Source organism: Larus michahellis, chromosome 5, assembly GCF_964199755.1.
Source record: "Larus michahellis chromosome 5, bLarMic1.1, whole genome shotgun sequence".
In the NCBI taxonomy this organism is placed as follows: Eukaryota; Metazoa; Chordata; class Aves; order Charadriiformes; family Laridae; genus Larus; species Larus michahellis.
The window spans coordinates 86,004,157-86,031,969 of record NC_133900.1 but is presented as its reverse complement, the minus strand read 5'-3'; the positions used below and the strand labels follow the sequence as shown (position 1 = coordinate 86,031,969).

Here is a 27,813-nt window from a genome sequence, read left to right as displayed (position 1 = left end):
ACGTTCCAATCAACCGAGAAACTGAGAAAGTTTCGTAGCAACAGAGAATGCGATTAAATCGGGACACGGAAGACCAAGTTCTGGCCTCAGAGCAACCCTAAATGCTGAAATCCGCCTCTGCACCGATGTATTCAGGTTCCCAGAGGCTCCTCCGGCCCACCGCCAGCGCCCCGTCCGCGTAGGGGAAGGGGGACTGGTGGGAAGGAGGGGACGTCTGTCCTCAGCCGGGGACGTCTGTCCTCAGCCCCGGCGACGCCAGCACCGGGAGGAGCATCAGCGCCCTTTGGGCAGAACCAGAGACGCTGTCCCCGCTGGTGGCTCCCTGGCAGCCATTCGGCCCCTTTCCCCAGTCTCCCTGACAACCCTCTGCCTCTTCCACACCACCTGCCTCCAAACTGCGGCCCCCGCCGCCGACATGGACTTACTGCTCTGAAACCGGACCGAGAAGCCCGAGATCTGTTACACCGTGCCGGAGATGCAAAAATTTGATGTTTACCTCTGATTTGTGAGACTTTACGGCAGAAAAACCACACCGGCTGCCTATAAAGACACAAAAGATGCTTTGCTAGGTTTTGCTGAGCATCAGGCGTGGTTTTCCCTTTAGGTTAAAAAAGGTCAAATTGTGCAAGACCCATGGAGGCACAGGAATAAGGAGGGGAATTTCAGAACACGCAGAAGAAATTATCTACAGCATTGAACGCAAGCCGGGGTTTTGTAACAGCGTTTTCTCGTTTGTTCCCTGCTGGAGAGCTTGGACCCGTCAGTGGCAGCAGGGGAAAGGGACCAGCTCAGGAAGACCAAATGGGGGGTGTTTCTGGTTCTGGCTGTTCTTGCTGGAAAAGGATGGGACCGGCGGGTCGACTGCGTTCTGAAATCTTAACCGTGGTCCTTGAGAAGGGTCAGCGGTTCTCTTCCAGGGTGGCGTTTGCTTTCTGTGCCCATCAGGAGCGGTGGCCGGCATTTAGTCCTCTGGCCGCGGACTGGACGTACCCTGCGAGCCCCCGCCGAGCTCCTGCCCCCTCTGAGGGGGGGGTCTAGGTGGGGAAGGTGACAGGCTACCACGAAACGGAGGTGAGTTTGCCTCCCTTTGGGTTTAAAAAAACCAGTATATAAACTGTGAGTGGCCCCTGAGGACTGAAGCCACTTTGGCCACCCTTGGGGAGCCGCTGGCCACCTTCCCCCCCCACGCTGCCGCTCGCTGTCCCCTCGGCTGCCCCAACTCCCGCGGAGCACGGCGCAGGGGAGAGGTGTTTGCTGGGTGACACTTCTCACTAACCCCGTTAATGGTTAGTAACCTTCGTTTTTAAATCTTAAACACAGAGTCTGTTCTTTACGCGGAGAAACAATTTACGTCTTCTCCACTACCGTGTAACGTGGGTCCTGGTAAAAGGAAAAACACGCTCTGGGCACAGCCCTTAGGTTTTTACCTCCTTGCGCTGCTGGGACTGTTCTGACCGGCAGCTGGAGGGAGGCTCCTCAGCAGGGCAGCGGCGGAGCTTCGCTCTGGTGGATCTTGGTGCATTGGTGGAAAACGCCCCTTCCTTCAGCTGACGGGTCCACGAAGGCGACGGGGATCAAAGCCCGCGAGGAAGGGTCGGAGCTGTTCAAACGCGGAGAGGAAAAGGTATGTTTGCATGTTATATCCCTTCTTTTTCTCACTAATATGCTTCACTGAAAAGAAAAGTGATGGCTTTAGGGACAAGAGCCCAACCCTGGTGGGCTGCCGCTTCAAACCACGCAGCCGCGCGAGCCATGTCTCCTGCACGAGAAAGGAGCAGAGCGGTGGGAGAAGCACCGTAGCAGTAACATGTCGAAAAACAAACAAACAAACAAACAAACTAATGCCCAAGATGCGCGTGACGGCCACAGCAGCCCTGGGGCTGAGCATCCCGGCGTGAAAGGGGAGGGAACGATGCCTGTCACTGATGAAGGCTCGTTAATCCCCGAAGGAGTAGTTAGTGCTCGGTCGGTGCCGGGTCCCGCCAGCCAGCAGCTTCAAGGAGGCAGCACTGACAATCACGTCCTCCAGCAGGCTTTCCAAAGGGCCTTTGAGCAGGATGAGGTCTCGTCCACACAAACATCATCCTGCAGCTCTGCTGGAGAACTGGTTTGTGGGTACAGACCTTACCAAGAGGTGCCTGGGCCAGGAACGAGCCGTACAGCGCCGGTAGAGCACCGGATTTGCTGGAGAAAGAGTCTTCTGGTGGTCGGCTCCATACCCAGTCCTGGAACATCACGAGACTCTCCAACGCTGAGGCCAGAGGGAAGAGTTGATCTTGGGATATCAGGATAGTCGGAGCAACGCACAGGTTCGCTCACTAATTGGGTGACAATTAATTGCGCCGATGAAGAGAAACTTGTGAAGGCAGTCAACTTTTTGAGTGGGTAGGGCTGAACCTCGTGCCCACCCCAGTGTCGCCCATGGGCTGCCCGCGCTGGAGAACGCGGTGGCGAGGTCCCCGTCTGGGCTCTGCCGCGGGATTCTTGCCGCTGGATTCAAAAGGAACCCCGGAAAAGCAGACGGGGCCGTGACGCAGCTCATCCGAGAGGCGCAGCGGTTTGGGGAACGCAGGGGCTGCTGGCAGAACACTCGTGTGTTTCACAAGATGCGGAAACAAATACGCCAAAAGGAGAAAACAAACAGAAGAATAAATATATACCAAGGGTGGCAAGGGAAGGGAAGAGGATCAGTGACCGTCCCCGAGCAGCGAGTGCTGGATTGCGTACCGACGTTACGTACCAGACGCCTGTGGCACGCCGCTATGAAACAGTTCAACAGATCATTAAGTAATCAAAGGCGAAGCTCCTATTCCATTTTATTCCGATTTTGTCTCCACGCTTTGCAATTTATTTTATTTGAGCTCTGGAGCCTGTCTATATTCAGTTCCCAGGTCTACAGCTGTTCTGATCAAGGTTTTCCTTTTGAAAACACAAAAAAACCCACCCAACCAAAAAAAAAAAAAGGACCCAGGAGAGACATATTTACTGTTCTTCAGACCACGGGTTTTAATTGGGAAAAATAAGATCAACTTTGTAAATAGGCTTTGTTCAACAAGTTGATCTAAGAAAAAGTAAATTTTACATTGCTTTAGGAAGACGGTCGTGAAATACTAAATATTTGGTTTGTTAGCTCGTCACCTAACGGTGCGTAACGCGCTCTTTGCTTTTCCAGCAAACATCTCTTAGGACTTCCCAGAGTTACCTGTTCCAGCCCCAGCATCTCCTCCAGACTGACGTCGGGTCGTTTGTTCTCCACCCTCGTCACCAACGACGTCGAGGTCAGGCCTGGCTTTTCCCCTTCGCCCGTGTTGGGGAGCAGATATTAACACCTAATACATTTCGTATTAACGCCGTACGTCACCTGCTGGTTTTATTGCCCTGCCGCTGCGGGCTGCCTTTGCCGTTCTTCGCTCCTACCTCTCATCTGTCCTGCAGCACCACTCACTTTTTTTCCAAATCACGTAGGTATACACTAAACAATCACTGCACGTTGACCCCATCTCCAAACGGGGTTTTCCTTGCTGGTTTTCCTCCGCTGGTGAAACCGATGACAAATTGCTGTTTTGTTCCTGCGCTGTTAATCAGCTTTGTACTCACGCAAGGCCTTCAGTGATGACTTCTCTTATGAGAAGCAGACCAGACCAAACTCAAGTAGACCAGAGCTACCTGATCTCCACCTTCATGGTCAAGGATTTCTCCAAAGAATCATGGAATCGCAGACTGGTTTGGGTTGGAAGGGACCTCAAAGCCCCCCCAGTGGCACCCCCTGCCCTGGGCAGGGACACCTCCCACCAGCCCAGGTTGCTCCAAGCCCCGTCCAACCTGGCCTTGAACCCCTCCAGCGATGGGGCAGCCCCAGCTTCTCTGGGCACCCTGTGGACCAGGATTTCCTCTTGAGAAATCCCAAGTCCTGCTCGGCAGTTTGCCCAGCAGCTCTCGGCTGCACTACAGCCCCCACCGACGTGCCGCAGGAGTGTCCCTGGTCTGATGTTCTCTACCTCCACAGAACGCTTTCTAAAAATCAGTGTCATATTTGTGACCTTCCATTCCGCCGGCGCTAAGGCAGTTTTAAGTGAAAAAATACAAAGTACGGTTCATAGTTCAGCCATCTCATCCTTGCGTTTCCTTAGAACTCTGGGATGAATACCATCTGTCCTGTCATTTTGTTTCAAAACCTTTTACACTTGGATTTGAGACAGATGCTCCGCCACGCTGCCCCCATTAAAACGTTCCGTGATGAAAACTTCCTGAAGTTCCACTGCAAGGTTTAAAAAAAGAGAAGCTTTTATTTTCCTGACATCTTCTCCAGGCATCACAGCTGTATCTCGGCCGTCTCGCGTCCCCAGGACGGCTTGGCCGGTTGGGTTGGGCGGTTGTTATTAACCCCTGGGTTTTCTCACGTTGCTCGCATGCTATTTTCCCCTGCGTTGCTGCGTCTCACCTGGCGGGTAACGGTTTCTTCTGCTTCAGAAATCACTTTTTAAAGACTGCTTTCCTACAGTTGTTATTCCCTCACACCTGCCCTTTATCCACCTCAGGGGTTTTTTGGTGGTCTTTCGGCCTCCTGTACGGGGCGGGTGCCTTTTTGCCGGACCTCTCGTGCAACACGAGCAGTCGCCCTGATGCCTGCAACCAGTTTGGGGTGTCTCTTTTAGGGGTTGGGGACAGATCTTCCAGCTCAGCTCCAGCGAAGCGTAATTTCAGTGAGTAATTTCACTAAGATCGTCCCTATTGAACACGGATGTGATAAACCAATTCAGCTTTTCTTCTATGGCCTTATCTTTTCTGAGCATCCCTGCTGCACTTTGATGGCTCCCTCGTCCTCTCCGGCACCAGCTGTTCCAGTGCACACGGATGGGCGTTATTTTAACCCCCTGCCCTGACATACCGCCCTTTTTAAAGCTTAATTTGAAAGCAGTAATTTCCACACGCTCTTTCCCATTTGCCTTTAATCTGGAGCCAACATCCTTCTTATCGGAAGGACAAAATACGATCTAAAAAAAATTATCAAAAATATATTATCTAAAAAAATACTATCTAAAAAAGTTCTCGTTACTCATACCCTGGCTCTCAGGCGACAGCCGGTGCTGACGGCGCGCACACGCCAGGGTGCGGGCAGGGACGCGGGTCGGGCTGGTTCGGCAGTCAGGACATCGCTGTAAACGAGATCATCATCATCAGAAGCCACCCACAGGTGGGACAGGGGACACCAGAGCAGCAGCAGGGGGCAGTTCCCCCCCGGTTTGTGCAGAAGTGGGGCTGGAGCTCCTTTATTCCAAATTACCTCGAGATCTGCGCTTATTCTGAGACGATGTATGAATTTCTATAACCCCCGCAGCTTTCTGGGACACCTGAAGGGTTATATTTCATTTCAATTTAAAGGCACTTGAGCAGAAATAAAAGAAACCCACATTTCAAATAATCATTAAACTAGTCAATTTGCTCCGGTGCTACTGCTCCACCACCAAAGATTATTTAAGTCTAATGAGAAAGACTTCTCGAAGCATCGCGGCTCTGCTCAGAGAGCCCGAGAAGCGGGGGGTGGTGACGGTGCGTTTTTACAGGGAAACCTGACCAGAGACGGCTGCAAAGGGTGAGACCCAGGTAGGACGGCTGGACGCAGTCACTTCAGAAGCTGATGGGACAATAGGGAAACACTTTAAAAACAAACACCAACAGACGCTGGAAGCCCGCCCTTTATAGTACTTAGTATTTTGGACGTTAGCTGGTTTTCAGTGCTGGGCTTTCAAAGGCTCGTAAAAGCTATTGCCTAGGATTTATCTCAACAAATTCAACGTTTAGCTGTGGGATCTCCAATTCCCCACTTGCAAATACCTTCAGCTACCTAGAGTTAGACTCCTCAATATACTAAAGGCCGAGTAAAAAAAAAAAAAAAAAAAAGAACAATCATGTAACTGGTGACACCCTTGCCACCACACGCAGGAATGTTACCAGGAGCACACGTTCTTTCCCAAATGCCTGCTCTTTCCCGGCATGTGCGGAGATGACATTCCAACATTCTCCATGCTCCGTGTACTTTGTGAGAAGCCACTAAGGCTGGGGCCAGGGGGAGAGGGAGGGAGCAGGGAACATCTGGGAGGACATACCTCTAACCACAACTGTCTCAGCACCAGCTCTCCTGCGCCGATACCGACAGCAGGAAAGGCCAGTCACCCTCCCCTCGGGGAGAGAAACCTCCCACAATTCATCCAGTACCAGCTAATAAAGCAAGACAAAACTTTAAGCCCTCTGCGCTTCAGTAGTCTGGGGCAAAAAACCCTCCAAATCTGCGAATGGCAGCAACTTGGGTACTTAGAATTACTCAGACGATTTAAGGAAATGTTTGCATATGGAAAACACCCATTACCAGGAAGGGTAGTATACACGGGAGAAAGAATTCTGGTTAAAGAGGGGGGGGAAAAAAGAAAAAAAAAAAAGTTTAAAATCCAGTATAAACTCCAGGAGTCAACACTGCAGAGCCTTATCCTTCAGCACTCTGGGAGCCCCCAACCTCTCCAAAACATCAACGATAAAGCACTAATCATGTACAACATTTTATTACAAAATTGTTAAAAAAGTAATACAATGCAATATACTACAAAATATAAGATCAGCTATTAAGCTACCTCCTCTGTTTTACTTAGCTATAAAGAAACACCTGGCTATCAGTCACTGAGTTTCAACAAAACCATTAAATACGCAGAAACATTCCACAACTTTTTCTTCGTTTTTTCTAAACCGAGCTGTAGCAGCCCTCGGCTACCACTGACATTAAAAATAGGGGTTTCCCTACAAAGAACCACATTACCTATACACAGTTCTGTACAGATTTTTATACTGAAGCTAACAATGAGCTGCACTTGAGTTCACATTCTTAGCAAAATATTGAGTTTTGAGCATAAATCTTTACAGCAGGACATTCATTTATTCCTCATCCTCGTCTTCCTCCTCCTCTTCATCATCTTCTTCCTCCTCCTCCTCCTCTTCTGGTTCTGCTTTCTTCTTAGATCCTGCAGGCCTACCTGGGCCCTTTTTTCCTGCGTCGCTCTTGCTCTTGGCACGATATGCTGCAATATCCTGCAAGAAAAAATGCTGTTTAGTTGCTGGCAACTTAAAGTCTGAAGACTAATCTGTGCTGCTTCAGTAACTTACTACTACTATACCGTGCAGATCAAACACAGTACGCACATAAAAGCGGGGTTTCAGCCTTGGGACCCTCACGCAAGAGAACGCATGATCCAATTTTAGGAATTTTATGACCACCGTGCTCTGATCTATGACTGTGTATTTTTCAAGCAGGTGCCCTCTTTCTGGAAGTGTCTTATTGTCAACATCTATAGATATGTATCTGAAGATGGAGAGGTACTTTTTACAAGGGCATGTAGTGATTTGATATGGGGTAATGGCTTCAGACTGGAAGAGGGGAGGAGACTGAGATGAGATGTGAGGCAGAAATTCTTGGCTGTGAGGGCGGTGAGCCCCTGACCCAGGGTGCCCAGAGAAGCTGTGGCTGCCCCATCCCTGGAGGGGTTCAAGGCCAGGTTGGACGGGGCTTGGAGCAACCTGGGCTGGTGGGAGGTGTCCCTGCCCAGGGCAGGGGGTGCCACTGGGGGGGCTTTGAGGTCCCTTCCCACCCAAACCAGTCTGCGATTCTGTGCAAAAACCACATCCAGGTTCAGTGTCAGGGCTCCATACCTCCCACACCACACCTTTCCACACCTTCTGAAGCCTGGCAAAGGTTGAAGTGAACATAAAGAATCACAAACCATATGATGATTTAGGTACAAAACAAAAGTCACGCAAAAGTCACTCTACAACTTTAACCATTCTTTTATCACTTTCACTCTACCTTTTCATATTTCTCCTTTAGTTTTGCAGCCTTCTGTTCATATGGCTGTTTATCTTTGGCCGACTGTTCAGACCACATCTCTCCTAATTTCTTTGCTGTATCTCCAATAGACAAGCCAGGATGATCATTTTTGATTTTTGGACGGTGTTCAGAGCAGAAAAGGAAGAATGCGGATCTGAAATGAGAGACCGTGATTCAAATTAAGCATCAGATTATTAGAAATAATACCCTTTTTTTTTGGTCACAGAAACACTCACGGTGGTCTTTTAGGAGCATTGGGGTCCTTTTTCTTTCCCTTCTTCTCGCCTTTGGGTGGAACGTAGTTTTTCATCTCTCTGTCGTAACGAGCCTTGTCTCCTTTGGCCATTTCTTCAAACTTTCCTTTCTCCTTGCTGGACATTGTCTGCGGAGGCAGGGAGGGGGAGAGAAGAGCCTGGATCAGCTCAAGCCCTGCTGACCTGCTGAGGGCTGCCGGGGCCCTGCCGCAGGGGCAGTGGCCGGCGGGGCGAGCTCACCTTCCACCGCTCCGAGCACTTCCGCGAGAACTCGGCGAAGTTGACGGAGGAGTCCGGGTGCTTTTTCTTGTGCTCCTCCCGGCAGGTCTGCACGAAGTAGGCGTAGGAGGACATCTTGCCCCGCGGCTTGTTGGGGTCGCCTTTACCCATGGCGAGCTCGGCGGCAGCTCCCTGAAGCGGGCCAGGGGAGGATGTTGAGGAAGGGTGGGGGGAAGGAGGGCGGGCCGTGGAGCGGAGCCACGGCCGGGCGGGGGCCGCGCGCCTCAGGCCGGGGCCGCGCCTCAGGCCGGGGCCGCGCCTCAGGCCGGGGCCGCCTTCCCGCCCTACCCGCCACCGCCTCAGCGCTCCCCGGCCCGGCCTCCCTCCCCTCAGCCACGTACCCCCTCACAGACCGGCACCCCCACTCCTTCCCGCCCTCCCGCGGCCCGGCCTTGCCTGGCAGCGGCGCGGCCCTCCTCCCTCCGCTGCTACGGCTGCCGGCGAATGGAGCCCAGCGGCGCACTTACCGCCTCTTGTTCGCCACAGCCGCTCAGCCCGCCGGCCCCGCCCCTCGCCGCACCCCATTGGCTGCCGCTCCCGTTCAAACATCCTGACGCCCCGCCCCCCGCGCGCAGCGCCGCCGGGGATTGGCTGGCTACGGCTGTACGTCACTCTCCCCCTCCCGCCCCCCCTCCTCCCCGCCGCTCTCCTCACCCCAACCGGTTCCAACGAGTACGAGCCGGGGGGGGCGGGACTAAAAAAGTGCGCGGGCTGCGATTGGCGGAGAGGGACAGTTTTAAAAAACCGCGGGGCCCCCCGCCATTGGCCGCCGGGGAGGGCGCGCGTTTTGATTGGGCGGGGCGGCATGCTGTAGCGTGGTTTAAAAATACAAAGGGAGGCAGGAGGGCGCTCGGGCGGGCGAAATCGGTGGAACCGGGGGCGGCGGCTGGCGGCTGGAACGCAGCCGCCCGCCACTGCCCCCCCCCAGGGCTTCACTGAACGCCCCCCGCCATCGGTTTGAGGCGAAAAAACGCCGTTTCCCTGCAGTAATTTAGTCAGTTTTGTTGTGATTTGGCACCGCGGAGGCTCCCCCGTTGCAGATCTCCTCAGAGCAAGGAGTAAGAAGCCAGGTCTTCAAGCTCTTTTAATTTTCTTTCCTTCCGATACGCAGTTCGCTAATATGGTAGTAAACGCTGCCTTCGTTCCCGTCTCATTTTAAAGTTTATGTGTTTGCCCAGACTGCAGCCTGAAAGGACATAATGAAAACTGGAAAGAGTCAGTCAAAATCTCTGAAGGTTCTCAAAATCTCCTCTGTAGAAGATCCCGGGTAACTGTGAGGTAAATTGAGAGAGCAAGGCAGAGGCGTTATCGTGGCCTTTCAGTATTTAAGGAGGCTTACAAGAAAGATGGGAACAAACTTTTTAGCAGGGCCTGTAGTGATAGGACAAGGGGTAGTGCCTTTAAACTGACAGAGGGGAGACTGAGATGAGATGTGAGGCAGAAATTCTTGGCTGTGAGGGCGGTGAGCCCCTGGCCCAGGGTGCCCAGAGAAGCTGTGGCTGCCCCATCCCTGGAGGGGTTCAAGGCCAGGTTGGACGGGGCTTGGAGCAACCTGGGCTGGTGGGAGGTGTCGGGGGGGGCTGGACCAGATGATCTTTAACATCCCTTCCAACCCAAACCATTCTGTGCGTCTATGTCAAAACCTGTCAGAAGCCAGTTATCTGCATTCTTATAACAGCTAACTTCTCTGGCTATCCCTTTTGATAGTGTTTAACCTACAAACAAATCTTACACTTATCTTCTAAAATAAACATTTGCACAGGGGATATTCCATGTTCCAGTTTTGGCTCTTTATTACTGTAGACCATTCCACTGCTTCTCGTTAGTAAATTCACAGAATCTTCATGGTTGGAAAGGATCCTTAAGATCATCGAGTCCAACCAAACAACCTACAATGTCTGCCACTAGAGCATGCCCTGAAGTGCCACATCTGGACGTTCCTTAAACACCTCTAGGGATGGTGACTCAACCCCCTCCCTGGGCAGGCTGTTCCAGTGCCTGACCACTCTTTCAGTAAAGTAATTCCTCCTAATATCTAACCTAAACCTCCCCTGCCGCAGCTTCAGACCATTTCCTCTGGTCCTGTCATTATTCCCCTGGGAGAAGAGGCCAACCCCCACCTCTCTGCACCCTCCTTTCAGGGAGTTGTAGAGGGCAATGAGGTCTCCCCTCAGCCTCCTCTTCTCCAAGCTAAACATGCCCAGCTCCCTCAGCCTCTCCTCACATGCCCTGGTCTCCAGACCCCTCACCAGCCTGGTCGCTCTCCTCTGGACACGCTCCAGCACCTCAATGTCCCTCTTGTACAGAGGGGCCCAGAACTGAACACAGCACTCGAGGTGAGGCCTCACCAGTGCCGAGTACAGAGGCACCATCACTTCCCTGCTCCTGCTGGCCACGCTGTTCTTGATACAAGCCAGGATGCTGTTGGCCTTCTTGGCCACCTGGGCACACTGCTGGCTCATGTTAAGATGGCCATCCACCAGCACCCCCAGGTCCTTTTCTGCTGGGCAGCTTTCCAGACACTCTTCCCCAAGCCTGTAGCGTTGCTTGGGGTTGTTGTGACCGAAATGCAGGACCCGGCACTTGGCCTTATTAAACCTCCTACAGTTGGCCTTGGCCCATGGATCCAGCCTGTCCCGGTCCCTCTGTAGAGCCTTCCTACCCTCAAGCAGATCAACACACCCACCTAGTTTGGTGTCATCTGCAAACTTACTGAGGGTGCGCTCAATCCCCTCATCCAGATCATCGATAAAGATATTAAACTAAAACTGGGCCCAAAACTGAGCCCTGAGGGACACCACTGGTGACCGGCCGCCAAGAGGATTTCACCCCATTAATCCCAACTCTCTGGGCACGGCCATCCAGCCAGTTTTTAACCCAGCAAAGAGTACACTTGTCTATGCCATGATTCGCCAGCTTCTCCAGGAGAATGCTGTGGGGGACGGTGTCAAAGGCCTTACCAAAGTCCAGATAGACAACGTCCACAGCCTTCCCCGCATCCAGAAGGCGGGTGACATGGTCATAGAAAGAGATCAGATTCACGTTCTCAGTTCTGCGGAACTGAATTGTCTGAAGGCCCTGGGGGTGTTCAGCCTGGAGGAGGCCGAGGGGAGACTTTCTCTCTCTCTACAGCTCCCTGAAGGAGGGGGTAGCCAGGGGGGGTCGGGCTCTTCTCCCAAGGAACAGGTGATGGGCCAAGAGGAAACGGCCTCAAGTTGCTCCAGGGGAGGTTTAGGATGGATATTGGGAACAATTTCTTCCCGGAAAGGGCTGTCAAGCATTGGAAGAGGCTGCCCAGGGCAGTGGTGGAGTCGCCATCCCTGGAGGGATTTCAAAGCCGGGCAGATGCGGTGCTGAGGGACACGGGGTAGTGGTAACTTGGCAGTGCTGGGTTAACGGTTGGTCTTAAAGGTCTTTTCCAACCTAAACAATTCTATGATTCTATGTTTTAATTTGTTATGTAGCGTTAAAAATGCCTGTATGTCATATGTTTCTTGGAAAGCACTGTTTTGTTTGGTGAATTAAGCTGCCAGGTGGGTTACTCGTTCACTTTGTGGTAAACCACCTGTATATGACAGTTTCTTGCGGAGTGTTTTCCAGTTAATAAAGCTCTTTTGTAGCAGATGGTCGAATCTCACAATACTAGCGTGTATTGAATGGATCATAGTACAGCCATTGGTATTTCTGGTGTAGAACAATTCCTTGCCCACCTGACTTAACCTAGAGCTCTCCATATCACACCATTCCAACACATCCATAGGTACCTTCTGCCTTGTTTACAGCCATATAAAAATGTAGGTGAGCTCCATCAAAACCAGTTTTACTTCTGAATCCTGGCTGGCGCAGTTGAAAGAGCAATGAAGTGGCCCACTAGTCTTCAGGAAATGGAGTTTTCTCAATGTCAGTGCTTCTAAAATAGCAAGTCTGGGAGTTTGCCACCAAAAAGCTGTCAGGATGGCTACGGGCACCAGAAATGCTTTTTAACAGTTGAAAGAAGAATTTTGCGCATTTTACCTTTCCAAATCCATTCTCTGTCAACAAAACAACAAAAAAAAAGCTTTATATAAGTTTATTATTAACATATTGTTACTCTTCCTTTTAACATTAATATAGCCAGTTCATGGAAAAAAATACTTTGGAACAGTCTTTGGAATTTATGGGATATAACTGCAGTGAGGCTTCCCCTGTTGCATCTGTTTTCATATCTGCTCTAAGAATGTGAAGAAAATGATTATGGAAAAGCAGGTAGGGTGAGAAAGTGTAATTACGGCTATGGGAAAAAATGAGCTGCCTTTCAAATGATTTAATCAAATGTTTTAAGAAAGAAATTAGGCTCTTTGTTCTTTTCAAGATATACTTTTTCTAGGTTCTCTTCTCTGAAAAAGAAAGCTTTTGTACAATTAAATATACACATAGAGGGTTACGTCATGCAACACAGGGCAGCATAAGAAACCAAACAGTTGTAGTCTTTAACATCTGTCTGTCCTCCAACAAGGAAGGCAGTATTGAAAATTTTCCACGCTTGAACATGATACTGGCAGCTTTCCACCGCCGCGCCGATGCTGAAAGCTCCACGCAAGAACGCCGATGTTAGAGACTTGTCAGTCCCCACGCCGTGCCTCCTCCCAGCACCCTCGCGCCTGCAAAAGCACTTCTCTCTGCGCCTGGTGCCACAATAAGCTGTCACCGTTTTTTCATTACGCCACACTGTTCCTTTGCAGACAAAACCACAAATTCTGTCTCCAGAGATTCAGTCGCTGTTCCTCTCCTAAAGCAGTGATCTATGCAGTATTGACTTCGGTCGGTCCGCGTAGTTAATTTATTAACCACATGTGGATGACAGTTGTGGGGAAGAAGCATAAACTCCAGGACGTGAAGCTTACTTCTGCTTGAATAATTCAGCTCATGAAACGACTGTTAAGTTTTATAGCTCCCTGGCTTCCAGCCCTTTTGAGTTTCTAATCTGCTCCACAATTACAATTTTGGGCGCTGTTGTTAACTTCACTTCATCTTCAGTAAACTGCGCGTGAGGAGAGAGAAGCAACGTCGTGACTGGAAACACTGGAGAGAGGGAAAAGACCAGGTGGGTGAGAGCAGGTGACAGAGCTGAGAAATGGATTTGAAGAAAAGTATGTCACAGACAACAAAAATGTGTGATTGGAGTGATAATACTTTAGATCATACCGTGTCTCTTGGCCGCTGTGGGCAGCTTCGGCAGCTTTACTGGGTACTGGCGTCAGCGCGGACAAAGCCAGGGAAGAAAGTAACAAAGACCTTTTATTTGAGTTAACGTTTCCATCGGCGGATCCATTGCAACAGATACGGTGCAGCTGAGGAAATTGCAAACTACAGTGGCATGACCTTAACTCTGACCAAACTTTCATTTGGGTGTCAGTGTATTATGTGGTGACACTGTCAGTTTTAATTCAGTCAGACGGATGAAGAAGCTCTGCTGTGTCTCCCCAGAGACTCTGCTGTTACACAAATTCCTGTATGGAATATGCCTTAATGTACCCTTAATGGCAATAAAATTCTGCTTTGGAAGGTGATCGTTCTTGATTGATTACGGCTGAAAGGGTCTCCCTTATGGACTGAGAAGTCAGTGTTTACCGGATGAGTAATGAAAGCGAGTTACAGCTGCTCTCGGTTTTAACATCACCTCACTTCACTAATAGGAATGCAAGATGTTGAAAGAAAAAGCAAATTTAGCTTTAATCAGCACATTTTTTTTGTTATAGAAAAAGATTAAAATCCAAGATGCAAAAAGCATTTAAATAGGTCACTGCTTTAAAAAGCCCCTTTTAATGCCAGTTACAAAGTCTACAGACAGCAACCGTGTTTTTTGGCCTATTTCATGTGAGCGTCTCGTACTAGACAGATAGCAGGAACTTTAGGATGGAAAGCAAAAACCAGAACTGCCTAGGCTACTGCTTACCTAAATTCAGCCCCAGACTTATTCTACCGTAGTGTTCCAGTTACAAGCAGGCAGTTAGTTGCAAGCAGTTAGTTCCAGTTACTTTCTTTGTACTTTGATAAAAACACATGTAACTGCAGCTGCCCAAAAGTTCACAAAGCTGATATTCCTGTCAATATCTTAAAGAATTGCATTTAAGGCAATATATCAGAACTTTTCTCGTTTTTTTCTGCTGTCGTATAACATGCAAATAATATGTATTTTATAAAAATGAAATACATTTACCCTTCAAGCCTTGCAGTTTTATTATACGGGCTATTGTAAAGCCTGCATAACCAGTTAAGCAGCTCGCAGGCAACGGGCGGCCGTGTTACACCAGGCTGGTTTAGTCTGAAGGCTCAGGAACTTGTTTTGACTTAGCGCTGCGTACTAAATACCTAAAACAAAGGCAGCCTACATGAGACACTGCCCGGGACAGCTGGGGAGCAGAGACTGAGCCGCAGCCGTCATATGATAGGAAAGAAATACGACAAATCTCTCCTTGTACTAATGCAGGTAATATTAGGAACACTGGCTGTTCCTGGTCACAATAATTGTTAACTTTTTCAGTCTTAATTTGGCAAGAACTTTTCTTGCATTGGGTTTACAAGCTTTTAATTTTATTTTTTTTATAGTTTTACTTTTCTATTCCTAGACCTTGCTTTCATTTACTTTCTTATTTACATTCAAAGTAACGCTCATGTAAGTTCCCCCTTGAGATCTTAACAGACCTGCTTTATATTTTGCTATACGCTGTTAATCCCTTTTTACAGGTATGAGAAGAAAGCAGTAATTTGCCTTTGTTCATCCCTTAGTTTCACAGGCAGCTTAGAGAGGCTTTAAAATGGGGATAGCTGTAATTTACACTATAAAATGGAGTTAAATGGGAAAAAAAAAGCTTGTCTCCTTCTGTCCCCACCCCTCAAACTCTTCCAGCCTCGGTAGATGTTGGTACTTCACCTGAAATGTATACACGACTTACTCTTAAGAAATAAAATGTAATTGCTAATACAAATGTTGTGGTGTTTGGGAATTGGAGAACATAGTTCCAGGATATATTTTTTTTTCTCCTTCTGAGCAGTGAGACAAAGGGTTGGGCTGTCCCTGTCCCTGGAGGTGTGACATCCAGCGAGCAGATCCGAAGAGCCTGTAGCCACAGTCCGGCTCCCGAGTGGCCCAAGCAGCCGCGCGTGGCTAGCCGCTGGTTCTCACTGCTGCCAAAATCAGGTACGTGTCAGCCCATGGTGACTTACAAATGTTGAAACTTCTACAGAACAAACCAGAACGTTCTGTTTGTACCTCGTCCAATATGAGACTCTTTTCTTCTGCAGTCATGAAGGCTAGAAACTTAAAAACAAGCTGAACCTGGCAGTAGAAGCTGTTTCCTATGTAACTGCAGCTCTAAAATCTGTTAGGAAAGAGAAAGAATAGGTCAAGTTGGCAAGGCTGGAAAAACTTACGTGAATTTCAGTGGGTCTCATTAAACTTAAATAAGCGTCAAGTTTTGGTCACATGGGGTACCTCCTGTGCTGCTGCTAACGTAGATGTTGTCACAGTAGAATTATTAATTTCTCCTCTTATTTCTGGCAAATAGGGCTGTCATATGTGTCATAGAAATGATCATAGGATACACAGGTAATCTGCCGAGACTGGGAAGAAAATGCTCAGGAAATTTTTTAATTGTTGATTGATCAGTCTCCTTTTTAGTCGTGGATCCTGTAGGATTTTTCCAGCAACTGATGACATAAAAGCATAGTTTCTCAAGAGGATCTCATTGTATACTCTACTCTAAGTAGTGTTTTACTCTAAGTAGCATTAAGTGTTTGACAGTAACAAGGAAGGTTGTTTCGGAGGTCTTACGGTACTAGAAAACGTGTCTGTCTATAATTCCAGTCAAAAGCTAACGCTTGTACTCCACAGCCCCAACTCTCGTGGGGAAAAAAAATAATCTTAAGGAAGTTCGATGACAAACCCATGGGCCTGTGGTTAATCCTCATCGTTTAGTGTGACCGTGTGTGAAGTTAAGTCGAAGCTGTCCCTAAGCCCTGGCAGGGATAAACGCCTACTACAAATGAGAAAGAAACAGGGAGCGGCACAGTCGTGCGTTTAAAGAAATAAACAAGGAAATGTCACGGGAAGTTGTTCCGTGTCGAAGAAAGGCCAGCTTATTCAAAGCTAATGAGCAGCTCAAGTGCAGCCCAAAACGTGTCTTTTCCAGTTTTTAAAAGCTGAAAATAGAATCCTTAAAACCTTTAAGCTTCCAACTTCAATGCAAACCATTAAGAGAGAAACCATCTTGATGAATACGCTGTGGTTCGTAGGCTTGATCATGTTGCACAATTTTTATGCCACTACATTTTGTACTAATAATTAGCATTTATATGTTGTTAAATTATTGTAATACATACAAATATTACAAGCATAAAGCCCCCATTCTCCTTTTCCAGTAGTTAAAAATTTACTTAGTAACGATGTAATTCATTTTGGCACAGGCTTTCATGATGCAACTAGATACAGATAATCAAAGAGGTTGAAGTTGTTTAAGAGGTGAAAGATATGAATTATTATTTTCCAAATTCTGAAGTAATTTACAAGATGATGTCAAATCATGTAACATCCTGCTCCAGCAGATGCTTCTGGAGAGAGGTAAGGATGTCCTGTGCCTGTGGACAGCTGTACTAGCACAATTGGGCCTCATCTGCAGTGTTTATGGTGTTAATATTAACAACCAAACACTTGGATTTAAAAAAAAAAACTTCTAAAACCATCTCTGTCTAAAAACTATAATGCTGAAACTGGAGGATGGGGTCTCTGTTTGCGTTCTGTGCTTCAGGATTTGTCCTTGAGCGGATTTCAGGCTTGCCTTTGCGCCTGTAAAGGCTGGGAGCTTTATCTGTACGAAAGCTGAGCCTCGAACGTTCCCCTTCGAGTAAGGGAGCTGGGGTTTGAGGAGCACTGGAGACGAACAGCAATATCTAGTGAAGAAGCGATGCCTTTGATCAGCTGCTGGATGTTGAGTGGAGGAGAGCAGTAGGTGCTATCCAAACACAGGAGCCCTGGTTCAGGCTGCCTCGTGCCCATTTCTTGTGAAAAAAATTGCAAAACATTTCATCTGATCCCTTTCCCATAATATTTCTCAGTCGAGGGTTTATTGCCAAGTAACATCAGCAAAACCCAACTGCAGCTCAAAACGATTGTTATACTTGAGTTTGTTGGAGTATAAGCCTATATCTTCTACCCAGAACGAGCTCTGCAGGAAGTCAGGAAAACACCGAAACCCCAAACCCACACATAATTTTACTCATTTTACTTCTATAAAAATAGCCATATTAGTATCGGACTTTCTTTTGTTTTTACTGACGGAACCCAAATATCTCCTAAAGACCTTCTAGATGATGCATTCGGGACTCGGCTGGAGGAAGTGTCCACCCAGTCCCAGGGGCACTTGGGACCTGCTGATAACTTCAGTGTGAGCACGGTCAGACCTGGAGATGCCGGTAACTGCCCTGCAACGACAAGGGCGCTGGGAGAGGCTGCAGGGCTGCTGAACTTTCCCATTTTCCTTTTGGTGAAAGGACTCCGTACCAGAAGAGGACGTGGTGGTGTAAAGGAGCAGTGCAGCTTCTAGCACCCCTCGACAAAACTGCAAAGATGGTATAATACGTGTCCCTCAAAGCAAAAAGCAAGTGATGAAAGACAGTGCCAGGTCTGAATTTCTATAAGCAGAAAAACAGCGGTTCATAAAGGTTAACGCTGCAGCAAAGGGTATATAGTGCCTTTTGTGGTACCCAGTGGTGGTGTCGAGTGCATTTGAGACCAGCAAAATTTGCTGAAAAGATCATAGAACCATAGAATCACAGAATGGTTTGGGCTGAAATGAACTTTAAAGCTGATCTTGTTCCACCCCCTGCACTGGGCAGACCAGGCTCCAGGAAAGCTGGGGAGGGACTCTGGAGCAGGGAGGGGAGCTGTGGGACGAGGGGGAAGGGTTTTCCACTGACAGAGGGGAGACTGAGATGAGATGTGAGGCAGAAATTCTTGGCTGTGAGGGCGGTGAGCCCCTGGCCCAGGGTGCCCAGAGAAGCTGTGGCTGCCCCATCCCTGGAGGGGTTCAAGGCCAGGTTGGACGGGGCTTGGAGCAACCTGGGCTGGTGGGAGGTGTCCCTGCCCAGGGCAGGGGGTGGCACTGGGTGGGCTTTAAGGTCCCTTCCCACCCAAACCAGTCTGTGATTCTATGATTAACGCAAGAACCCGGCGGGACAAACGATGGGTGCAGCGGTGGCTGTGAGGGGAGCAGGCAGATGTGCACATCTGGCTGGGCTTGTGTGGAGGAGCGGGGTGTGGAGGCCCGGGGTTCCTCCAGCAAAGACGGAGGCTGGCGTCTCTGCTTCTGCCCGGTTCTTGTGTTTGAGGTATCGCCCTTACGCGGCATCTGCTGCTGTATCAACCAAAAGTAGGTGTCGGACTTCATCATTTAAGTCCCCCAACAACCAATTAGCTGCATACATTCCAAAAAGAACATCTGAAGTTTCTGAACTGACTTTTCCCTATTTTTGCACGTAGGAGCAAAGCCTTCAAACAGAAGGTCCTTTGATGCCACCTGAACGCAATGGTGAAGTGGCACAAACCGGGAAGGGGCATGTATTAGAAACCTCTAAAGCTTTTACAGTAGGCAGGCTTATCAGTTTTAATCCCGTAACACCTAGATTATTCTTAAAATACAGTGTTTATTTTTGGACCCTGTTTACTGCTTTAAATCTTTTAATAAAAGCCTGCGTTACATAAACTCTTTCATACACCCCTAGTTTCCATTGTAGGAGGCAGAACGCTTAAAAGAGGAACATTGGCTTCCGCTGGATTACTCGGAGACCTGGAAATAAGAGTTTTGCACCAATATCACTATTTTGGTTAAAGGTAGGATTTTTTTCTCTTACTGTATTACTTGAATCGTACACAGTAAGCCCCACGTGTGCTAACAGAGATTAAGTTTTGTCACATAATTACTCTCTGAAGGTACATTTTAACTATCCCAGTGTCAAACATATAAAGAAATAATGAAAAAAGAATACAGTTTGCAGGCGAGTCCCAATATTCCTGTGCTTTGGGCTCTGTGCTTTCACACATTTGGACAATAAATTGGGGGCAGAGCAACTGGCAGTAGCATGGTCAGTGATGGGAAGAGAAAATCAGAGATTTGAAAATGAGAGAGAGTGCAATAAAAAGGATGGGACTTGTTCCTGATAAGGAAGGAGAGGTTTGGTCGCTGGTCTTTATCACAGCCAGCCGCTCTTTTATCAAAAACACCAGGGCTGTGGTAGAATTTGCGAAATTCTTAAAGTGTTTTAAAGGAGTCTATTTTTCATTGGAATAGTTACAACCTAAAAGAAAAAAAATGTGTATTTCCTGTGAAAAATGTATAGTAATAGTTTTCCTCACTTTTCCATTTGCTAACAGGATGATTCCAGGTGCCGCACACAACCGGACACTTCGACATGAGACGTGCGGTACCTGCTGGGGAAGGGAACAGCGGTCCCCAGCTGAGCCGTACCATGTGAAGATGTACACACAGTTACAAGCTGCGTTTCCTGTCCAAGATTAATTAGTAATAATACATCTGCGGTGCGCTCGCAGTATATCCGAGGTGATGCGTCCGATTATCATTCTCCTCTCTCAAATTACAAAACCTGTCAGTCAGAAGCTGGCAGGAGCTGGGACATCTGGTGTCCCAGGGAGGCACAAGCTGCTCCGCTCCCACCTCGGTGCCGCCGCTCCCGCCGACTCCGGAGCCTGGCAGCTGCGGGTCGGGGCACGCTTTTCGGGCTGCTGTAGCCCTGCTCCTTCTCCATGCTGTGGGTTGGGCACCCACCAGGGGTGGAAGCTGCTGCTGCCCTCCCTACGGGTCAGCTCTGCGCCGTATTGCTGGTGGAGTCTCGCGTACGGAGTTATGTTTTGGAGCTGCCGCTCCCTTTGAACCGATTTAGAATCACAGACTGGTTTGGGTGGGAAGGGACCTCAAAGCCCCCCCAGCGCCACCCCCTGCCCTGGGCAGGGACACCTCCCACCAGCCCAGGTTGCTCCAAGCCCCGTCCAACCTGGCCTTGAACCCCTCCAGGGATGGGGCAGCCACAGCTTCTCTGGGCACCCTGGGCCAGGGGCTCACCGCCCTCAGCGCGAACAATTTCTGCCTCAGATCTCATCTAAATCTCCCGGTTTGAGTTTCTCGCCCCCCCAGCACTCCCGAGCCCTTCTCGGCCGGGCTGCTCTCCCCGCTTCACCCCCAGCCCGCACCGATACCGGGGTTTCCCCCCACCCCCAGACCTAACACAACGCGCAGCACTAACGCCAGAGCGCGGCGGGACAAGCGGAGGGCGCCGCGGAGGGGAGCGGGCGGGGGACGTCTGTCCGGTGGGGTGTGGGGACGCGGCGTTCCTCCGGCCAGGAGGCGGCTTTAAACCCCACAGCGGGCCGGGGCAGCGGGGCAACGACGGGGGGAGAGCGGCGCGATGGTGGCGGGGGCGGCGGAGCGGCCGGGGGCGGCGGGATGGCGGTGGGGAGGAGCGGAGGACCGGCGGGATGGCGGCGAGGGAGGAGCGGCGGGCCGGTGGCTCCTCCCGCCGTGTCGGCGGCGGCCCCCGCGCTGCATGGCGGTCGCCGTAGTCCGTGAGGGGACTGCATTTCCCGGGCAGCCCCGCGGCGGCGGGCCGGTTGCCGTTGTTGCATAGGAAACAGCTGAAGAGTCTCCACATGACAGGGGGGGAAGGAGGAGGAGGAAGTGTGGAGACCCGCGGGCCGCCGTCCCGGGCAGCCATCCCGCCGCCCGCCGCCTCCCGCCGGCCATGAACGGCTTCGCCCCCGAGGAGGTGGCCGACCCCGTCGCCGCCACGGCGGGCAACGCGGGCTCGGCCGTGGAGGTGCCGCCGCCGCCGCCGCCTCCTCCGCCACCTCCGCCGCCGCCTCCCGCCGCCGCCGCTCCGGCGGGCGGCCCCGGGGCCGGTCAGCTGTGCTGCCTCCGTGAGGAGGGCGAGCGGTGCGGGCGGGCGGCCGGCAACGCCAGCTTCAGCAAGAGGATCCAGAAGAGCATCTCGCAGAAGAAGGTGAAGATCGAGCTGGACAAGAGCGTAAGTGCCGGGGGGGAGCGCGGCCCCCGCGTGGCTCCCGGCGGCGGGCGGCTCCGCCTCACGGCTCCCCGCGGCGGCGGCCCTTCCCGCCCGGCCGCCATCGGGCGGGAAGGCGGCGGGAGACCCTGCGGAGGGAGCGGGCGGGGGCAGGAGACCGGGAAAGAAAGCCTCCGGAGGGAGCGGGAAGGCGGCGGGAAAGCCTCCGGCGGGACCGGGGCAAGCGACCGGGAAAGACTGCGGTGGGACTGGGAAGGCACCGGGAAACCTTCCGGTGGGATCAGGGCAAAGCACCGGGAAACCCTCCGGCGGGATCGGGGCGGGAGCGAGCGACCGGGAAACCCTCGGGTGGTACCGGGGGAGGGCAGGAGACTGGGCAACCCTCCGGTGGCACCGGCAAGGGGCCGGGAAACGGTCCGCTGGCCCCGGGGCGGGAGACTGGGAAACCCTCCGGTGCGATCGGGACAAGCCCCCGGGAAACCCTACGATGGGACCGGGAAGGGGCTGGGAAACCCTCCGGTGGGATCAGGACAGGAGACTGTGAAACCCTCTGGTAGGATCGGGGCTGAGACCCCGGGAAACCCTCCAGTGGGAGCGGGAAGGGGCCGGGAAACCCTCCGGTGGCACCGGGGCAGGAGACCGGGAAGCCCTCCAGTGGGATCCAGGCAGGAGACCGGGAAACCCTCTGGTAGGATCGGGGCTGAGACCCCGGAAAACCCTTCAGTAGGACTGGGGCAGGTCAGGAGACCGGGAAACCCTCCGGTGGGACCAGGTCAGGGTGAGCAACCAGGAAACTTTCCGGTGGGACCAGGATAAGTGACCAGGAAAGCCTCTGGTGGGAGCAGGGCAAACAACTGGGAAACCCTCTGACGGGACTGGGAAGCCCCCGGGAAATCCTCAGGTGGGAATGGACTGGGACAAGAGACCAGGAAACCCTCCGGTGGGACCGGGTTGGGGCAAGACACCGGGAAACCCTCTGGTGGGACTGGGTCGGGGCAAGCACCCCAACAAAACTTCGTTTCGTCGGGGTGCTTGCCCCGGCCCGGTCCCTCCGGAGGGTTTCGAGTCACCGGGATGAAACATCTTCAAATAATCTGTGGTTCTTCCAGGCGAGACATCTCTACATCTGCGACTTTCACAAAAACTTAATTCAGAGCGTGAGGAACAGGAGGAAGAGGAAAGGCAGCGACGACGACGGCGACTCGCCGGTACAAGACGTCGACACTCCAGAGGTAATGAAACATCTTGCGTTTGTGTTCTTATTAATTTATTTTATTTTTTTTTCCCCCTAGTTGTTGTGTTGAGCTTGCTCTGCGCTTTTCAGCCCTCGGCGTGTTTTGGGGCATGCAGGGAAAGGGGAGGACTCCTGAGTCACTCAGTACTTAACGTAACAAAAGCTAACTGAGTGTCACGGTGTGTTTATTGTATTAATTGTGTGGAGTGGAATGAATAAGGCTGTTTTGCCTGGAGAAGGCTCCAGGGAGACCTTCCAGCCCCTTCCAGTCCCTCAAGGGGCTCCAGGAAAGCTGGGGAAGGACTCTGGAGCAGGGAGGGGAGCCGTGGGACGAGGGGGAAGGGTTTTACACTGACAGAGGGGAGACTGAGATGAGATGTGAGGCCGAAATTCTTGGCTGTGAGGGCGGTGAGCCCCTGGCCCAGGGTGCCCAGAGGAGCTGTGGCTGCCCCATCCCTGGAGGGGTTCAAGGCCAGGTTGGACGGGGCTTGGAGCAACCTGGGCTGGTGGGAGGTGTCCCTGCCCAGGGCAGGGGGTGGCACTGGGTGGGCTTTGAGGTCCCTTCCACCCAAATTATTCTATGATTCTGTAATTCTCTAGATTATTTTTAAGTGCCCGCTAGTTCTCTCAGAAAACCTCTTATTTTCGGCTTTTTTCTTCTTAGTTCTTCCTCTCCAGCATCCTCCTAGAAAACTGCCCGTGGCAGGGGGGAGGGGTGTTGGGCAAGATGACCTTTAAAGGTCCCTTCCCACCCAAACTGTTCTATGATTCTATAAAAAGATGCTTTGCTACGTGTCAGCAAACTGCCTTCTGCGGGGGCTGACAACCTGAAAGGAATTGCACAGAGGACTTGGGATAGAAGTCCTTCCCATCCTTTCCTTCTGTGCTCAATGCGTTGCAGATGGCTCTTGCCCTTACTCCGTTGCCCGAGTCACATTAAACACAGCAAGTTTGATGATAGTAGCTCTTTGTTTTTACTCCTTTTTTGGGGAAGAGGTGTTTGGGGAGCCACCCTAGAGAGGAGCGGAGAACGATGGTGTTTTTCTCCCATTTTCTCCACTGCAGACCAGTGAACCCTCACTCACGGTACACGTGAACTACGTCTCTCAAACCTTTTGTGTAGCGTAAGTGGGGGAGAGACACTGCACCGAAGGCTCTTTCCTGGGTTATTTGTGCTGCAGCCTGGCTTTGCAGGGGCTGGTCAGTCTGTGAATTGTGAGCAGAGGCTGTCACGCCTGCCCCATCCCTTCAACGAGGGATTTGTAAAGCTTTCTTCAGGAATCGCTCCCTAAGTGTTAATTTAATGGCATCCTTACGGTCAGCATCTGCAGATGTCGGCAGCGTACGTGATGAAACTTTGTGCAGGAATCCCTGCCTGCGGGCACGTGGCTCCAGCCTGAAGGCTAAGAGGATCCTCTAAGAGGATTTTAGGGGATTGGGAGTAGTTTCATGCTGAGCTGTGCTGTTTGTCCCTGAAATATATGTGGGATTGCTTCTTTGAAAGTTCTGTCTGGAGCGCGTGTTCGCGGTGGCTGCAGGTGACTCTGGCACAGGGGTAACGGCAGCTCTCCTACAAGTCTGCTGGCATTTCTCACCCAAGGGTTATAAAACGTGTCACAACCGATGGGTCTCTCTGGAACAAGAAAGCAAGCTTTTTTTTTAATGGTATTGCTGCAGGAAAGAAAACAGCCCGGAAAGTATTTTTGAGGAGTTTGAGCTGGCCGTTTGGATGACGGCAGGATGTTCATCCCGCGCAGTTACTGTATGCCATGGATGCCCGTTGGCTCTTGACCCTCTTTCGTTCCAATTGCTATCCAGTTATCTAAGGGATAAAAATGCCTTTCTTGTGAAGACTTGCAAGGCCCTCCCGTTCCAACTCAGTAGTCACCATCATTACCTGTTAGACGTGATTCGGCGGTGCTGGTGGCTTTGGGGATGTGGTGGAAAGCTGCTGTGATGCTCTAGGGTGTGGGCTCCCCACTGTGACTCGGGACGTGGGATCTGTGCTGTGTAATCTTCAGAGTGCCCACGGATACCCATCCTCTGTCGTACGAGGTGGCGTCACGTCAAGTTTGGCCAGGTTCCCAAGTTTTGGAGAGCTGTGCCTGTGCCCGTAACTCCTGCTTGTGGAGCTGGGGAGTGTTTGGAGAGCAAGAGCAGCTCTTTGCTTCTCTCACCTCAAGCCAAAAAAGCTTTGTGTTCTAGGCTTTCGCCTGGTTCTGATACCTGCTGTCTGACGGCGCCGATGTGCTGTATGCTGCATGCCACTTGTGTAAAATGTGATGGCTGAAATCACGGTGTCGGGGCTTCCTTTGAATCGGCGTCTTCAGACGTGACAGTCATTACTGGGCTTTGTGTTATCATGCTGGAGCGGGGCAACGAACAAAAACCCCAGAACTGATTAAAGGACAATAATGAGTTCCAAATATTGTATTAAATATTGTCCAAATATTATATTAAAGGGAGGCAGAGCCACGTTTAACAACAATGAAATGCTCCGAAACCGATCTGGGCTGTTTTCCTTTCCGCGGGAAGGTGTAGGGTGGAGTTTGTTGTTTGTCAAACTGAGATCTGCCGAGCTGACGGTCTGTCCGTGTGTATCTGCGAGACTCCAGAACGGTCTTGGGAGACAAACTATTAATGAGTGACTCCTTTTCAGTTACATTAGATTATTTCCCCCCCCTTCTTCCCCCCCCCCTCTTCCTTTTCTTCTAGGTTGATTTATATCAGTTACAAGTAAACACACTTCGAAGGTACAAAAGACACTTCAAGCTACAGACCAGACCGGGACTTAACAAAGCACAGCTCGTTGAAGTACGTATGAGTGTTTGTTCCGTAAGAGAAAATGCAACTTGCTCTGGCATGCGGCTTTCTATACAATGTGATCCTTGCATAAAGAGCGTGTGTAATCTGGGTTTTATGAGAACAAAAGGGAACTGCTTATCTGGCTTCCTTCATCGCCCCCAGCTCCCCAGCCAAGTAAATCAAAAGTAAAAGTTCTTTCCACAGGAGGGATGATTAACTTCCGAAAGGAGCGGGTGCTGCTTAAAAACACAGTGTTGAGTTGGAACAGCGAGACGGGCTGCGTGTCCCTGAATGTCACAGAACCGCGGATTTATGCTCTGCGCCTCAGGCCCACCGTCACCCGAATTCTCCTGCTGAAAAGAACTAAAACGGAGAGGTAGCAGTGGAGCGGTGGCAAGGTTCAGACGTTGCTTTCAAAAGCTAGTTACTGCAAACCTTTGTGTTCCTGTATATGGAAAGTATGGGAGCGAAGAGCAGGCTTCTATTGATAGCTAACCCTGTAAATTAAAGCCATGGGGATCTGCCACCGGAAAAGCGCGACTTTATAAAATTAGCTTTTTTCTCAACAATATTTCTAAAAGCGCCGCAGCTGTGCGTACAGCTGTGTGCGAGCAGCTTTGCTGTGCGGGAGGGTGATTTCGAAGGAATTTTTCTGCGCTGCGAAGGTGGGGTTGCGGCCCGCGGGCGTGGGAGAGCTGCTCATCTCCTCGTCCCAGGGGGACGCAGCCGCCACTGTCCCCGTTGGTGCCGTGATACGCTCCTCGCGCAGACATCCCGCTGGTCTCTCCCGTAACCTGCCCGGGTTAAAGGCAAGGTTTTTAAACGGGCGGCAGATCTCGGGGCCGAGCTGCGCGAGAGCGGCGCTGCCGCCGCAAGTGAGAATTTAAAGACGGTGTCTCTTTTCTGATGTGCGCGTGGAGGGAGAGCTGGCTCTGGAAGGAGCAGGGCTGTGATTTGAAGGAGCATGAGCGGGCTTTGTCCCCCAAAACCGCTGTTTCTAAGGGTCTGCTTTAGGCGCATCTCTGGTTCGCAGCGATGCCTTGTCACCTCTGCCGGCGTACAGCAGCCCCGCCTCGAGCCGGGGCTTACAAATCTGCTTTAAAGGACTCTGCCAAACTGTTTCTCTGTCAATTTTTTGAAGGTGAGGTTTGGAAAGCTTTCGAGCTTGCTAATTAAACATTTATACTCGCACCCTGTGGTAGTTAAATGAGCAGTCCCATTTTTCTCACTTCCTCTTGCTAATTTTAACCTCCGTGAAGAGCCCGAGAATGGGCTCAGGCAGGTAGGATGTTTTGAGTGCTTTCTTTTAAAGTCGGTGCTCCTTTTGGTGAAGGAGGAGACTGCCGGGATGACACAAGTCGACTCGAGGACTGTTTAGAGATCGTCACGTTTCAGCGTGGTGGGTTGTCCTCACGGGCAGCTCCGTTGCCAAGAGCTGAACGGGCAGTTACAATTCTCGAAGATTCTTGTGTCGTCTTGGATGTTGCTGTAAGTGGCGAGACAGACTCCCGTCCCCGAGCCGTGGGCAGCAGCCTCCCGTTTGCGCTGTCGCTCTGGTGATATTCTATAGTCATTACCGGCTTTAGAGTCCAGCTTTGACCACGGAGGTGCAATGACACTCCTGTGCTTGTTTGGAAAACTTTCCTTTTTTTTTTTTTATTTTTTTTATCCCCCCCCCGAAAAATTTCTAGGCTTTTTACTTAGGAAATGAGGGCCCAATCTGCTATATTTGCTTCACGGTTCTCAATAAAATGCTTCTTGTTCTACCTTTTTTATGACTATTAAAGACTTTTGAAGAGAGGTAGGTTTTAATTTCTTTTTTAAGCTTCTTGATCGCACGTTTAAACTTTGTTTCACGTATTCGATTTAAATCTGGATCTTCACTTTCTGCACGTAAGGGGGGTTATTTAATTTCCTTGCGTTCTTCCTTTCTAGATAATTGGCTGCCATTTTAGGACAATTCCAGTGAATGAAAAGGACACCTTAACATATTTCATCTACTCGGTGAAGAACGACAAGAACAAGCCAGACCTAAAGCTGGATAGCGGGGTTCATTAGACGGCAAAGGTCGGGACTGAGACTCAGGCTGCAAATCAAAGGACTGAGGGTTTTTGTTGATATGCAAAAGCTTTCTTTGTAACTTTCCCCTCCCCCCCGCCCCCAGAGAGTTTGTCTCTGTTTTATTTTTCATAACCTTGCTGATTTGTTTGAAAACCATCTCTTACGAAACAAATTTCCTCAGCAAAAGTATTTTAAATAAATATCACTGATATTGTTGCTCAAGTGGGTGTGTCTGTAACTTA

General features: G+C 50.6%; 2 protein-coding genes across 4 annotated transcripts; one reads left to right on the top strand and one right to left on the bottom strand.

Moving 5' to 3' along the window:
* Positions 1 to 6,541: 6,541 nt before the first annotated feature.
* On the bottom strand, positions 6,542 to 8,905 carry HMGB2 (high mobility group box 2). Of its 2 annotated transcripts, none has more exons than XM_074589472.1 (5): positions 8,871 to 8,905; positions 8,365 to 8,535; positions 8,107 to 8,252; positions 7,850 to 8,024; positions 6,542 to 7,077 (listed from the first exon to the last, which is right to left on the bottom strand). In XM_074589472.1, the coding sequence occupies exons 2-5, from the start codon at positions 8,512 to 8,514 to the stop codon at positions 6,925 to 6,927; spliced, it is 624 nt and encodes a 207-aa protein (XP_074445573.1). In that variant the 5' UTR covers positions 8,515 to 8,535; positions 8,871 to 8,905; the 3' UTR covers positions 6,542 to 6,924. The 2 variants fall into 2 exon arrangements, with proteins under 2 accessions (XP_074445573.1, XP_074445570.1); XM_074589469.1 differs by having other exon boundaries at positions 8,800 to 8,894.
* A 12,141-nt stretch (positions 8,906 to 21,046) lies between these two features.
* Positions 21,047 to 27,793, top strand: SAP30 (Sin3A associated protein 30). Of its 2 annotated transcripts, none has more exons than XM_074589467.1 (4): positions 21,047 to 21,474; positions 22,581 to 22,703; positions 25,421 to 25,519; positions 27,446 to 27,793. In XM_074589467.1, exons 1-4 carry the CDS (start codon positions 21,193 to 21,195, stop codon positions 27,566 to 27,568), a joined length of 627 nt encoding a protein of 208 aa, XP_074445568.1. In that variant the 5' UTR covers positions 21,047 to 21,192; the 3' UTR covers positions 27,569 to 27,793. The 2 variants fall into 2 exon arrangements, with proteins under 2 accessions (XP_074445568.1, XP_074445569.1); XM_074589468.1 differs by having other exon boundaries at positions 21,066 to 21,450.
* The last annotated feature ends 20 nt before the right edge of the window (positions 27,794 to 27,813 follow it).

Excerpts from the sequence above, each read along its gene's own strand:
- HMGB2 (XM_074589472.1), bottom strand. The coding sequence starts at position 8,514 with ATGGGTAAAGGCGACCCCAACAAGCCGCGGGGCAAGATGTCCTCCTAC. Across the intron at positions 8,025-8,106 it reads AATGCTCCTAAAAGACCACC|ATCCGCATTCTTCCTTTTCT; the intron begins GTGAGTGTTTCT and ends CTCTCATTTCAG. Across the intron at positions 7,078-7,849 it reads TAAAGGAGAAATATGAAAAG|GATATTGCAGCATATCGTGC; the intron begins GTAGAGTGAAAG and ends TTTTTCTTGCAG.
- SAP30 (XM_074589467.1), top strand. The coding sequence starts at position 21,193 with ATGAACGGCTTCGCCCCCGAGGAGGTGGCCGACCCCGTCGCCGCCACG. Across the intron at positions 22,704-25,420 it reads AAGACGTCGACACTCCAGAG|GTTGATTTATATCAGTTACA; the intron begins GTAATGAAACAT and ends CTTTTCTTCTAG. Across the intron at positions 25,520-27,445 it reads ACAAAGCACAGCTCGTTGAA|ATAATTGGCTGCCATTTTAG; the intron begins GTACGTATGAGT and ends CTTCCTTTCTAG.